The 14,974-nt window shown below is 34.2% G+C and overlaps 1 protein-coding gene across 1 annotated transcript in view; it reads left to right on the top strand.

The window, feature by feature from the left end:
• The window catches only part of LOC311625141 (utrophin-like), a gene marked incomplete at its 3' end in the record, with an annotated part of 90,794 nt that overhangs the window by 45,588 nt on the left and 30,232 nt on the right, over positions 1–14,974 (top strand). The window contains exons 9-12 of the mRNA XM_084889074.1: positions 2,770–2,971; positions 8,656–8,741; positions 11,208–11,365; positions 13,812–13,978. Coding sequence (XP_084745200.1) covers positions 2,770–2,971; positions 8,656–8,741; positions 11,208–11,365; positions 13,812–13,978 — 613 coding nt within the window. The remainder of the gene's footprint in view (positions 1–2,769; positions 2,972–8,655; positions 8,742–11,207; positions 11,366–13,811; positions 13,979–14,974) is intronic.

Here is a 14,974-nt window from a genome sequence, read left to right as displayed (position 1 = left end):
TATTTAATTTTTGTGTGTGTGAGTGTGTGTGTGTGTGTGTGTGTGTGGAGTGGAGTGCCATAGAAGCATTTTCTGTTTGGGGAATTTAGGAGAGAAGGCCAGTTGTGGCTGAATGCAGACAATATCTAAGGCAGATCGAAGGCAGTGGACGAGAAAATAGTGCAGGTGAAAGATGGTGAAGGCTGAGCTGGCTGCTGGTAGTAGGCAGAGAGATGAGGGTATGGGTTTGTGAAGAGGAGAAAGGACTGATGACTGGGGGAAAGTGGTGGCTGATAAACTGCAAAGGGTAAAAGAGGAGAGTGTTAGGATGGCTCAGGATTTGTAGACTGATGGTCCATGGAAGGTAGTAACACTGCTCCTGGATTTCAGCATAGAAAGAAGGCAAGGCCTTTATTTGGAACATGTTAAGGTGAAGGTTCCTGAAAGAGAAGAGTATTTCTCTAGCTGGGAACAGAGCAGCGGGACTGCAGATCAGGTGTTCAGGCAGGAGAAAACAATCTGGAGTCATCCAGAGAGAAGAAGTCATTGAAGTGATGAAAGTGAGTGACTCTTTACAGTTAGGAAGCCTTGAGCATCACCTGTATGTCTTTGGTGTCCAGGGAAGAGGAGATGGGAAAGGTGCTAATTAAGAATGGCCAAACAGTTCAACAACAGGAGTCACAGAAGCCCAGGTCAGGTACCAAAAGACTCAGGTACCAGTGAGTCTTTTTACTAAGGAGAATGATGATCCATTTTCATTTGATCACCTGTGCCTCAAATGCAGGATTAAAGAAAATTACTGCTTAGAAAATGATTCTGCTGTTGGTTTCATTTGCCACATGACTGAGCTGTCATTTCTCTTCCTTTGAAAAGGGAAGATCATAATTTTCTGTGATTTTAATGTAGTCAATTTTTAAAGGTACCTAAATGTGACACACTTCAGGAAGATGTATGCCTTGCTTAGGTGCTAAGATAAGGTGTCAGAGTAAATCACTAAAAATTGAAGACATCGTGGTCTGTGGGGTATGGCAAATTACTGTCATGCTTACAACCTGGAGAGTTACAAAGGAGAGTTTTCTGGATAAAATGTAAAGACAGCCTCATCCAGGGGAGGGTTTATTGTCACTTTATGCCTGTGGAGGGATACAATAGCACTGCTGTGTTGCTGGCACAATTAGTGCTGAAATTCAGAAACTTGGAGTGTTTTGGCAGTATTTCAATATGCTTCTTTTATCTATGTGAAATTGTTGTTCTGTAGCTCCTATTATAATTACTAATCCCTTCCTTTTATCACACACCATGAAAAGTGAACTTGAATTTTGCTCCTGCCCTCCTGGAGTAATCATGAGTAAAACCAAGAAAATGCTACAATGAAAATTTTGGATGGTTCTGTTTTTTGTTAGTTTGTTTGTTTGTTTGGTGTGTGTGTGTGTGTGTGTGTGTGTGTGTGTGTGTGTGTGTGTATGTGTGTGTGTGTGTGTGTTTAATAGATTTTTATTGATTTCAGAGAGGAAAGGAGAGGGAGAAAGAGATAGGAACATCAGTGATAAGATAGAATCATTGGTCAGCTTCCTCCTGCATGTCTCACACTGGAGATGGAGCCTGCAACACATTTGTTTAACTTTTTCTTGAGGTGGCATGTATATAACATTATATAAGTTTCAGTTATACAGCTTTATAATTTGATATCTGTATACACTATATAGTATATTCACCACCAAAAGTCTCTTTACCATCCATCAACATATATTTGCCATCCTTTACCCCTATTGCCCTACCCCTCTCCCCCTTTCCTCCTGTAACCACCAATCTGTTGGTAGCATCTATGCCTTTTTTTTAAATTTTGTTTATTCATTTGTTTCCTTTTTGTTTTATATTCCATGTATGGGTGAAATCATATGGTTTTCATCCTTTTCCTTTTAACTTATTTCAATTAGCATAATAATCTAATCATTCATTTCTGTCAAAATGGCAATGTTTCATTTTTTTATGGTTGAGTAGTATTTCATTTTATATGTGTATGTAAACCAGATCTTCTATATTAATTCATCTGTTGGTTATCATCTAGGTTGTTTTGATATCTTGGCAATAGTAAATAATGCTGTAATAAACACAGAGATACATATATCTGGATTAGGGTTTTTAATATTCTTTGGGTAAGTACTTAGAAGAGGAAATGCTGGATCACATGGTAGTTCTATTCTTAATATTGTGAGGAATATTCATGCTGTTATGCAAAATGCAAAGTTTGTCTTTTCTTTTTTTTAACTGACCATCTTTCATCAACTTTGTAACTTATTGTGTACATGTTGAGAAATTGTTTAAGAATTATTAGTTTGAGAGTGGCATAAAGGATGAAATGGGCGTGGGATAAGCAGGCTGTTCTCTGGAATTAAGAGAAGAAAAGCAATGTAACATGTGGGACTTCCTACCTTTTGGAGTAGATTTAGAGATTTATGCCTTTGTATATTTAAGAGTAGAAAGAGCTTGGAGAGAAAAATAACCAGAAAAAGAAAGCTGCAAAAAATGATATTCCAAAGAGTGAAAAATGGGATCCTATTGAAAAGTGACAGCTCAGATTCAAAATAATGCAAATGGAGATAGAAGAAGAGGTTAAAATGTAACAATGGAAATGTTATTTATTACTTTAAAAACTGAAAATAGCTAAAAAAAAAAAAAAAGGATAGATTCTTAAAGAACAAGGCAAATACTTAAGACTAGAAATGGTTTTGTTCCAATGTCGTTATATAATGTAATGACTGTACATACTCCTTTCTCTCATCTGATTAGTGGATCTCTTGGAGTTGAACACAACAAGTGAAGTTTTTACTCAGCACAAACTGAACCAAAATGACCAGCTCCTTACTATCCCAGATGTCATCAGATGTCTGACAACAACCTACGAGGGCCTTGAACAGCTGCATAAAGATCTAGTCAACGTTCCGCTCTGTGTGGATATGTGTCTTAACTGGTTGCTCAATGTATATGACTCGTAAGTTTTTATTTTTTCTCATTAAAGTACAATTCTTGAATGACGTATGTTAATAATACAAAATAATATGTCTTCAAAGTGAAAATCTTAAAAGTGCTTTCAAAGTACTTTCTCCACTGGAGATATTTATGTTAATTGTTGCAAATGAATGACTTTCCAAAAATGGGGCCATTAACCAACAATAAAACAAAAAGGAATGTCCATCCATTATTTTAAGATTTTGATTTAATTACAAAAGCTGTCAAATTTGTAGGGTCTTTTGTTTTTTGTTTTGTCACCATGCTAAAGGAAACCTAATTTAAGTACATTCAGTTTCCTTCTCCTTCTGGAATTTCTTATAGTATCTTTTAAAGACAATATTTTGTAGTTTTATGAACTAAACTAATTTACTGGCTCAGAATATTCTGTGATTTTTGTGTTACAATTTAAGAGCAACTCAAATGGCAATTAAAATCATTTTACATCTCTTTTGGTATTAGCTTTACTTATTGCAAAGGTGGTTATGTATGGATATGGTGTTTTAAGTAAGTTATGCTTCAGGGCACTAATATCTGTAATTTCATTGTTACATAAAGAGCACTCTCAACTTCCCAAATAACTTAGTTGCCATTAACTTGAGTTTTTGAATGTGGCAGTGCATTTGTAAAAGTAATTCTAAAAAGACCTGCTGTGCGCTGACATTTCTGAACTATTAGGAGGAATTATTCGTTCTTCTGGTAGGGGGTTAAAATATGCAAAGATGAAATAAGAATATGAGGACTGTTGTTTTTCTCTCACACTCGGAAAGTTCTCTTTCCATTAATTAGCTGTATGAAGATTTGTGTTTATCAGCCTTTCATTAGGCTTAGAGAAAAAGAAGATAGATGATAGTTCATAAGTACACACACTTAGCAGCTGATTCTGTATAAGTAAGTGATGATGGCAATAACTCTAGAGATGATTAATTAAAGTTTGCTTATACTTGGGAGTAGAAACATCTTTTCTTTTTCAATATTCACAAATATCATAAAGTTTTTTAAATAATCCAATAGCCTTTGTGTGCTTGAAAGTTCTTAAGAAATTCCTTGAGAAAGTGATAGCATGAATCTCAATTACCATAATGAATGTGGGATTTACTATATCCTTGTCTGACATATTTTAACACATTTTATTTTTATGCAACTCTATCCTGCTATGGTAAAATAAAAATGTTAGCAATTATGAACTATTAAGTTGATTTTTAATTTTTTTTAAACTCCCAAAAAGACATTTTCTATAGTAAATTCACCAAAATAGCTGGTCAATTAGGTGTTTTTAACTAAAAGCCTATAAGTTAATTTTACATCCCAAGAAGAAGGCTAAATGCATAGCATATTTAGGAACTTCATTAGCCCTTTGGAGTGTGGTAGAGGTGCACATCCTGAACCATATTTAAAGAATGAACAGCCTCGGCAATGACTGTAGCTCTAACACTCTGTGTTAGTTTGCTCTGGCTGCCATAACAAAGTACCACAGAGTAGATTAAACGACAGAAATTTATTTTCCCACAGTTCTGGAGCCTAGAGCATAAAAACAATATGTCAGCCGGGTTGGTTTCTTGTGCAGTCACTCATCTTAAAGATGGCTGTCTTCTCCCTGCATCTTCACGTGGTCTTATGTGTGGTCTGTGTCCTAATCTCCTGTTCTTATAAAGACACACACTGCATTATGGTCCAACCTAATAGCCTCATTTTAACTTAATTACCTCTTTAGAGATCCTATCTCCTAGTACAGTTACATTCAGAGGTACTGGGAATTAGGACTTCAACATACGGATTTTAGGGACATGTAATTCAGCCTATGACACAGATACATGCTGTTTACACTGAACAGCCCAAAGAGAATACTGTCACTTAGTTGGGAAGGAAGCAGTATGTGAAATGTCATTCTAGGAAGTTATCTGTTTGTATATTTCTGTTTTCCACTATCAAATGTTAACACATGAGAACTGTTCTACTAAGATACTGTTTCTTATTTAGAAAGGCAATATCTGGAAATTTTCCATTATAAAGGAGAAAAAAAGCTTTTAAGATATGCCTCCCTTTCATGTCCAAGAAATATAGCAAAGACCATTGTGGGTCAGAATGATGTCTAGTCTGTTTAGTTTCTCTATCTTGGAGAAATATCGTGAATTAACATTAGGAAGAAAACATGGTCTCTTATATGACAATAGTGTCAGATGGCCAGAGTTGATTACCCAAATATCTCTAGTAACTATGACTACTCATATATCTTAACAAGAGTGTTTAACTCTTTTCAAACCATTAGTTCCCTATGAGAATCTCATAGAAACTAGATATCTACTCCTTCCAACGCACCAGAAAATAATGAACCCTAAGAAGTCTCTGAACCTTGGAAATTGTGCCATGATCTAACCCTTTCATCATTTAGCTGTCTGACATTCTTTCAGTAACCATATGTTTTGACTTCCTTACTTTGTATAGTATGATGCAGACAGAACTGGCATTTGCAGCTCTTGAAGTATGTTCAACCAGCCCTTAAAATATAGACAGCAGATAATCAGACAGCAGATCATAGAATTCAGTAGAACTATGAGGATCTGTCATTTTGCCCTCCTTGTTTTACTGATTAAGACACTGACCTAGTGAGACAAGACAATTTATCCTTGGCCACCTATTGCATTATAGTGGTAGGTATGGCACTAATATTCATTTTTTAATATTGCTTGGTTATTCTTACCACATTGCCATAGCTAAGAAAAAATAGTATTTTATTACTTATCCTAAGTTTACTGTGTTTTTGTTGTTGTTGTTTTTGAAGTTTTAACATGTACTTCCCTTCTCCTAATATTCAAAAATCTGTTTTCTTCTGTTGTGGATAATAAGAATGCAAATATTTTATTCTGATTGCTGTATGATTTGGTAACCACTTCACTTTTGACATCTTAATTTCTTATCTGAAAAATTGCAATGAAACATCTGCTTGGATCACCACACATAAGTGACTATGAAGGCCAAATAAACTAATATGTAGAAAGGTCTTCATAAATATTAGAAATGAAATTGATTCCATTTATAAGATTTCACAGTCTTACTCAGTCTTTGTCTTCCCAGGGTAAAATGTCTTAATTTCAAAATCTTCCTTCTACATTTAATGGAAATCAGAATTGTTTAAATTATTATTTAAATAATAGAAGACTTGGTTCAAATGCTTTTGTCTCAGTAGAAAATATTAACCTCACTGGCTGTAATATGAGGTTATTTTTTTCTACTATTCCAAGATAGATATAAATTGTAGGGTACATATCTATCCAGTTAAACTAATGTCAGGAGTTAATTATGAAATCTATCAGGAAACCAAATACTTAAGTATTGGGTTGTGTCATACAATAATAAATTTTCCTAGCTCGATATTGCCTCTCAAATCCAGATACCTTTTTTTTTTTTTAACATCAAAGCCCTGCGTCATTTGGACAACTTTATCAACAATTTAGCCTTGATGCAAGTCCTTGACACCTGAATGAGTCTTGTCACTGGTGCTCACATGCCTCCCTCTATTCATTCCCTTCCTTCGCTTTTCTTGTGATACTTTCTCCTAGTTGGGACCGGTGAGCCATGTAATGCTCCAATGTCCAACTTACATATTTTTAATCAAATGTTGTTATGCTAAGGACTATTTAGACTAACCACCAACCATAAATTAGTCAGCTATCATTAACTTATATTGATTATTTCCATACATAAAGGTTGGTTTGTATATTCTTATGATTCTCTAGTTGTATTCTTGTTTCACTTCCACAGTGTGTGAGCATATCATGGGTAGGAACTGTGCCTTGTACTTTTGTAGTGATCCCTATGGTATATAGAACAATGCTGGAATCATCTTAAGCCTTCGTAATTGTTGATGGTGTGATGAATAAAGGACTGACATTTTCAGTAGTCTTCCTGATGATTTTCTTTTCTTCTGTTGACACCACAGACTCAAGGTCATCCTGTAATGCCTATCATTTTGATCTTTTTTCCCGCATAAGGGATTGCTTTGTTCTTAGGCATATTCATGTCCTAGTCTATCCACACAGCCCTTTGTTATCTTCTGCAAATCTACTGTCTGATTATGTCCAAAGAATAAAATTTCCTGATTTCTGGAGGAAAGAAAAGAGACATTGTCTATTTGCATATGATAATTAGAAATGCGTAAAAAATATGAAGTAGAAGCAAAATTTCTAGCATAGCTCCATTTAAGATAATTGTAAGTAACTAGAATAAACAGTATATATTAACTTAGAAATTCTGCTTATAATAATTACATTTATTTTTAAAGCTATTACTTGTTTCATAGGGCAATCCTGAATGTTGTATACATGCATAGTGATGGTTCAAGAAATTTGTTGGATATGACATGATATAGATATAGACTCTAGGTTATTGAGGGATGGTTTTTAAAGTACATTATAGAAATACCTAAGCATGTTTTTTTAATTTTTATTTTATGTCATGATATGTGTAAAAAACTTACCAGAGTATTTACAATTTGTGAATGGAAGATGTCAGTTAATATTAATAGTAAAAATATCAATAAAATTAAGACTTAAATGCAGTTTGACAATAAGACTACCTAAAATTAAAGTTCCACAATACAAATATTTGCTTGTTTTTGAATAGCATGAATTACTAAATTTTATGTGTTCATATAATTATGCAAAAAATCATTTATAGGTTTTTAATGATTTATTTGTAAATTAAAAACATATTTTAAGAAAATTATCAGCAACAATTTAACTGAAAACTGATTCTGAATATGAAATATAAAGATAGCAATAAAGACTTTTTTTCTTGACTATGTTTCCATAGCAAGGATCATCATATTGCTAATTTTTATAGTTTCTGCATTTACTTTCCCCATCCCTCGGATTTAGGATAGCAAGTAACATTTGGTAGACAGTTCAGTAGTTCTTTGATAAATGATAGAATATAACAACTTTCTGCTTTAAAATAAAATAAATTTTTTCTTTTAGTCTGCTTATAAGTAAAATTGAAATGGTCTTTTATGGGTATAGTGTAAAAGCTATTTTCTCATGTTGATTAATTAATATACTTTGAATTTAATTATACCTTGATGCTTCCCCAAATAGAGATTCCACACTTATGTGTTTAAGACCAATGGCTAGTGTAATTGCAATTGTAACACAAAAACTGCATTGACAAAGACCCACATCAATTAGGCAATACATATTTTAGTATTCAGCAGTGAGAAGCCCTCAGTATATAGCTAATTTTTCAGTCATTTTTCTTACATTTGATCTTAGATATATCTTGCTGAATTAACTCACATGCATATATGTATCTACTTTGAATTTTGCATTTGTAGTTATTAATAAATAGATTTTATAGTATTTATAAAATGATATATTTTCAGCTTTATAATTAAAGTTTTAATTTTGCCTTAATTTATTCTTCCTAGTTTATATATTGTGTGTAACGTGGCTTCAGGCTATCTATTCTTCTAGACCAGGTTGAAGATACTATTAAACTATGTAATGAAATTATGGTGTAGGTTTAACATTAATTATTAAATGTGAATAGAAAAGTCAGAACTTTAAGATGCAATTATTTTTTAATGGTTTACCCTCAAGAAAATAGATATTCAGAAATATTTCACATACTGTTTTAAATTCATGTAAGACATTGAGATTCTTATAATTTTAGGGATCGGATTGGAAAAATTAGAGTGCTGAGTTTGAAGATTGGATTGATATCTCTGTCTAAAGGTCTCTTAGAAGAAAAATACAGATGTACGTAAGACTGTTCTTATACCAATAGTGTTTTTAATAATGGGAATGATCATTTTATTGGAGATTTACTTTATATTTTTGGCTAGTAATAATAGTTCCAATTTTTTAACCCTTACTCTACATGTCCAAGCTAGACTGATGGTGTTAATAACATAGTGGACTTGTGTGTAATGAAAAGCTGATAATAGGATCAAGAGGTGAGGTGCCTTGGTGAAGTGAGAACCAACTATAAGTTGTATCTCATTTAATTCTGAGAATAATCATCCCATAATGATGTAGGCATCATGGTTTCCATTTTTCAGATAAAAAAATTAATGCTGAGATAGGTTACAAATCTAGTCAAAGGCTACAGTGACAATAATTGTGGGGTTAGGATTGGATCACAGAGTTTTCTGACTCTAAAGCCCAAGCCTTATATATATATAAGAACTAGAACTGTCTATAACAGTTCTAGTTCATATTGTTATAGACATAGTTAGACAAATAATTAAATGAGGAATCTTGGTATTTGGAAAATAAAAGGCCCATACACCAGAGAGACCTGCCTTCAAACCTCATCTCTGCCACTTAGTAGCTGAGTTACAGGGCAGGTATTTTTACCCTGTGGCACCTCCCTCTGAGGCCTCCCTGAAAATATCCCTTCATTAGTTTCAAACAACACCCTGGCCTTTCTGCCTATAGCTGGCGGTCCATTTGCAAACACATTTACAAAGATCCTTTTCAGTGGCCTTTGACATCTCTTCTGTGCTAATTTATTGGATCTTGTGTTTTAGATTGTGACTTTCCTCAGGCTCATTCCCACATTCTGACTATGACATAAAAAGTGTGAACATTTATGAAAATTTAGAAATGTCAACATTTCTGATGTTAATGTTAACCTTTCCTGGTTTGTGTGTAGTTTTACCTTAATGGTAGCATAGCAATATAGCTACTTGTCTCAAAAGATGAAAGTTGGACATGATTGATCTTGTTGAACACGTGCACTCCTCTGTACAGGCTATTACATATGTGCATCAGCACTGTTTATCTAAGAGGCCTCTTCCCAGGAAAAGTTTAAAATGAGCTTAAAATTTTAAAATAGTAAGAATCCTGGACAGATAATTTTCTGGCCATGATCATCTTATTTTTGACAAATGAAGAGAAACAAGTAGAACTCTAACAAAACTGAAGTGAACAAATGATAATAAAAATTAAATTTATCTTAATTAAATTTGCTTTCCCTATGTATACTTATAATTAAAGTCATATTTCATGATAATAACTCTGTAAATATCACTAAACCCGATTCAGTTGTTTGAAAGTGCATGTTGACAGCGTTAGATCTGGCATTATTCTCCTTTAAAATAAATGGAATATAAATTTTGATCTGATATTCATTTATCGATCGGTGTGGCTTTTTTATAGTTTGTAGGATCCCATAAATGTTTACTCCCCTTCTGTTTTTGGAAACGTCACATGAAAAACGTTTAGATTTTTTGTGATTATGAATATTCAGAACTTGGAAATTTCTTTTCAAAAAGAAGTAGTTTCTATAACAAAGTGGGTAGTTTTTACATAGAATTTCTCCCCACTCCTAAAGTAACTTATTTAATCATATTAGCTTTATTTCTTGGGACAAGCTAATAATTTTAAATCTTCAAAATGTTTCAAGTGGCAAAAGGAAGATAAGCAAACACTGGAAAGGAGAGAAGAGTTTTAATTTTATTGAATCGAGAGAGCTATGAAATAAGTTAGTGTTTTCTTAATGAATAGAAAAGGCTAAAGAACTATGAAAGCAAGCCTGAGTTTTGTTACTATGTTTTTAAAATTTGAAAAAATGTATTTTAGTATATAAAATGAAATAAAACAAAAATAATTTTTATAGCTTATGAGGACTGAGACTGGGCCTAAAAACCCCACATACACACATAAAAATAAAAGACTCTTCCTTGTAGTTCTTAATGTTTTTACATAAAATAGATTTAAGTATAGTAATCTTTAAAAGAAGCAAAAATATACACTTAATAGAATATTAAATTTAGGAGTGAACACAAACGTTAGTAAACAAATCGTTAAAATGTAAAGATTTGCCAGGAAGGCACATTTATTTCTTTGACAAGTCCTGAGAAGCTTCATCTTGGCTGACTGTTTTTCTTAATTAGAAGGGAAATCCTTACTGAAATCACTGAATGAAACCCACACGTAGTTTTTGTACCATTTGTAAAGAAAATCTGTAGTTACTGGTCTATTTAAATGTATTGACATACAACAGGAGGTTGTTTTCAGAAGCATGTGGTTAACCAATCCCCTGATTACAGACACACAGAATATCAAGGTTGCCAGAATTAAGGAGACGACTAATTGATTCATGTCCTCATGATTGCTATATATATTTTTTTAATCTTCATTGTTCAATCCCCATCACCAAAGACATAAGAGAGCACTGCGGGCAGATGGAAGTTAACCTCTTGCCTTTCCTCCTTGCAGATCTCTTCAAGGAAGTGGCTGGACCGACAGAAATGTGTGACCAGCGGCAGATGGGCATTTTACTACATGATGCTATTCAGATCCCCCGGCAGCTGGGAGAAGTAGCAGCTTTTGGAGGCAGCTATATTGAACCCATTGTCCACAGCTGTTTCCAACAGGTAAACACACAGGATTGCTGGTGTACAGGGTGTACTGAGGAAGAGTTTTGATAATTTTCCAAGAAATGGGACAGGGAACTTGGGCTAGAGCCAAATGGTGAAGGACATTGGGTGCCATTTCAGTACGTTTGTATTTTGTTTCTTAAGGCATTTGAAATTTCTTTTCAAAAAGAAGTAGTTTCTATAACAAAGTGGGTGGTTTTTACATAGAATTTCTCCCTACTCCTAAAGTAACTTATTTAATCATATTAGCTTTATTTCTTGGGACAAGCTAATAATTTTAAATTCAAAGATTCGAGAAATGGTTATCACCTCAAGAATAGCTGTTTCTCGATATATGAAATCCACACTCTTTAACACGTGCTGTCAGATTGCTGTGATCTGGCCCTGCCTTTGCCCTGGCCTCATTTTGTGCCACTTATCCCTTTGTTCCCTGCTTTTCTATCCACACTACTTCAGTCCTTCCATTCTTGCCTTAGGACATGTATACTCTATTCAGAATGTTTTTCCAAATCCTCTGCCCACAAACTCTTTTCATCACCAATCTTTATTTATGATTTAGATCTCTCCTTAAATCTAAAACCCTATGAAAACCCTTCTCTGACCTCTTTAGATAAGGTTATGTGTTACCCTGTTCACCTGTATCGCCTCTACCTTCTTAGGGTGCTCATTACCATTATCATTATCATTACACTAGAGGCCCATTGCAGGAAGATTCCTGCAAGAATAGGGTTTCCTGTGACTGGAGCTCCCCCCTGTCTCTGCTGCCTCACTTCCTTTTGCAGTAGTTGGCTTCTTCTACATGCCTTGTGTATGCAAATGAACCACCATCTTTGTTAGTTTGATTTGCATACTTGTTCCTGATTGGCTGGTGGGCATAGCATAGGGATGGTCAGTTTGCAAGTTTCTCTTTTATTAGTGTAGATACTAACTTGTGTATTTGCCTGTTCAGTTTTTTCTTTCATAACAATCTAAGCTTCATGAATAAGGATAATTTTTACCTTTTTATTATTGTATCCCTGTGCACAGTGCCTTGAATATTACAGCTACTTAATAAATATTTCATTCCTGAGTTCCTTGGAGGCAAGATTTTAAAACATATATAAAATAAAAATGTTATTAAAATAAGGTCTTTTTTTCTTTTTTTGAGAACTTATGTGCAAAAGGAGAATGATACACAAAGTTTTATACTGGTCTAAGCTGTATTGTTAAACTGGAAAATGATTTTAGTTTCTTTTTAATGCTTACTGTATATAAAGCATTTTAGAACCTTTACTAGTGATATTATACATTTACTTAAAGTATAGCCAGAGATATTTTCTCAAAGCATACTCAGTGATTTATCATTGGAGAGAAAAAAAATTGCTCACACCATCTTTTTAAGGCGAATTGATGTTATGGGTTATTATGTTTTATAATAGCCCTTTTTCTTATTTTAGAGATAATAAAAAACGCCAGTTGAAAAATTCTAAATGTAATTTCCTATGTCCTGGTTCATAGAATGACTTTGACAACAGCAGAAGAAAGATGTTTGTACAAATTTAATTTGGCACATATGACAATAAATTAGTCTTAGGATTTGCAGGGGGGACTAAGATGTTTTATACATTTTGTTATAAATTTTGAAATCTTGCCAAGTATATTTGTAGTACTGTACCCTCAGTGTGATGTTGTAATAGGACTGGAGCAGGACACAAAAATAACAGTTTTTATGTACCATTTATAATGGCCTTCAAGTTTGGAAAGTAATCAGTGAGTTTTACTTTCACAGGTTTTTACTCACTTAGATGAGTGAATTTTATGAGGTTAAAGCATATATGTGAAAAGAATACCTAGAATAGTGGTTTTTTGTTTTAATCTGAGTATATGAAAGTACTTGGGAGTTTTTTATTCTTCTTATATAGCAATATTCCCCCCCCTCCCCCATCTTTCTCTCTCTCTCTCTCTCTCTCTCTCTCTCTCTCTCTCTCTCTCTCTCTCTCTCTCTTTTTCTCGTTATTGTTATTAATCTTCACCCAAAATTATTTTCCCATTGGCTTTTAGAGAGAGTGGAAGGAAAAAGGAGACACACACACAGAGAAATATTGGTGTGAAAGAGAAACATCGATTGGTTGCCTCCCCACATGCACCCCAACCAGGGCCAGGTATCAAACCTGCAACCAAGGTACGTGTCCTTGACTGGAATCAAATCCAGGATCCTTCAGTCCATGGGCAAATGCTCCATCCACTGAGCCAAAATAGATAGGGCTGTTTTTTTAAAAAAAAAATTCTAGAATTTTCTGCCCTTGGACAACCTAAAATATTTTATGATTTAACTGACCTGGAAAGAAGTACATGATGTTTAATTGTGCAGATATTTTTTCACAAAATTATGAAGCAGCAACACTTACTGCAATTTAAATAAATGAATTTTCTTCACATTTAATATTTTTTGCTTCTTCACCAGAATATTTATAAGCCAGAGATAAGTGTGAAAGAGTTTATAGACTGGATGCGTCTAGAACCACTGTCCATGGTTTGGCTTCCAGTTTTCCATCGAGTGGCAGCAGCTGAAACTGCGAAACATCAGGCCAAATGCAACATCTGTAAAGAATGTCCAATTGTTGGATTCAGGTAAGATCTACCACAGGTAGTAGTGGCAGGAGACTGTTTTCTGTTCTGTAGATGTCAGCTCAGTGTATGTCTATCATCCCTTCTATTCATTCCCATTGGGGGGTTTGCCTTCTAAATAAATGAGATGCTCAGCAGAGTCTATCTATCTAAAATGACATTTCTTATAGACAGTACATGAAGCTTGTTGTTATTATTATACAATATAATGAACAGCATAAACTAATGAACAAAAATAGATCCAGAGACAGAAAAGCATCGAACAGACTGTCAAACTTCAGAGGGAAGCAGGGGAGGATGGACAGAGGGAGAGAGATCAACCAAAAGACTTGTATGCATGCATATCAGTATAACCAATGAACACAGGCACCAGGGGATTGAGGGCATGTGCTTGGGTTGAGAGGAAATGGGGGTGATAGGAGGGGAGGAAAGGAGACATATGTAATACCTTAATCAATAAAGGATTAAAAAAATATATATTATTTTGCTCCAGAACCAAAGACTTTTCTGAATTTCTATTACATATTTTACAGAAAATGTTCATGCATGATAATTGCACAAATCATTATACAGTACATATATGGCCTTGATGGAATTGGATGATATTCTGAGGCTTTTGGGGTCAAACTTGGAAAACATAGAGCAAAATTTAAATAACAACTGAAGTAAAGTAATGGAGGTACTTTGTTTTACTTCTACCAAGTTTGGTGTGAAGTAGATTAACCCTGTTTACCTGCACACAAGAGCACTGCTCACCACTGCACTTTAGTGTAATCAGTGTCAGATTCATCAGTCTGTGGCCACAAAGCAGAAGAGTGTAGGGTTAAAGGTTGAATGAGAGAGACATTGGTGTGAAAGAGAAACATGAAAATGAGGTGTCTTTGCTGTCATGATCCTTCCACCTCCTTGTCTTAGGATGAGTATGCATTAGAATATACATGTTTCTCTTCCGCAAAGAATATTGGAAGTAACCCCAGTTGGATTTGGCAACTAATTATG

This window comes from Pipistrellus hanaki, assembly GCF_964339955.1.
Source record: "Pipistrellus hanaki genome assembly, chromosome: 6".
NCBI classification, from domain to species: Eukaryota; Metazoa; Chordata; class Mammalia; order Chiroptera; family Vespertilionidae; genus Pipistrellus; species Pipistrellus hanaki.
This window is presented reverse-complemented; position numbering and strand designations above follow the sequence as displayed.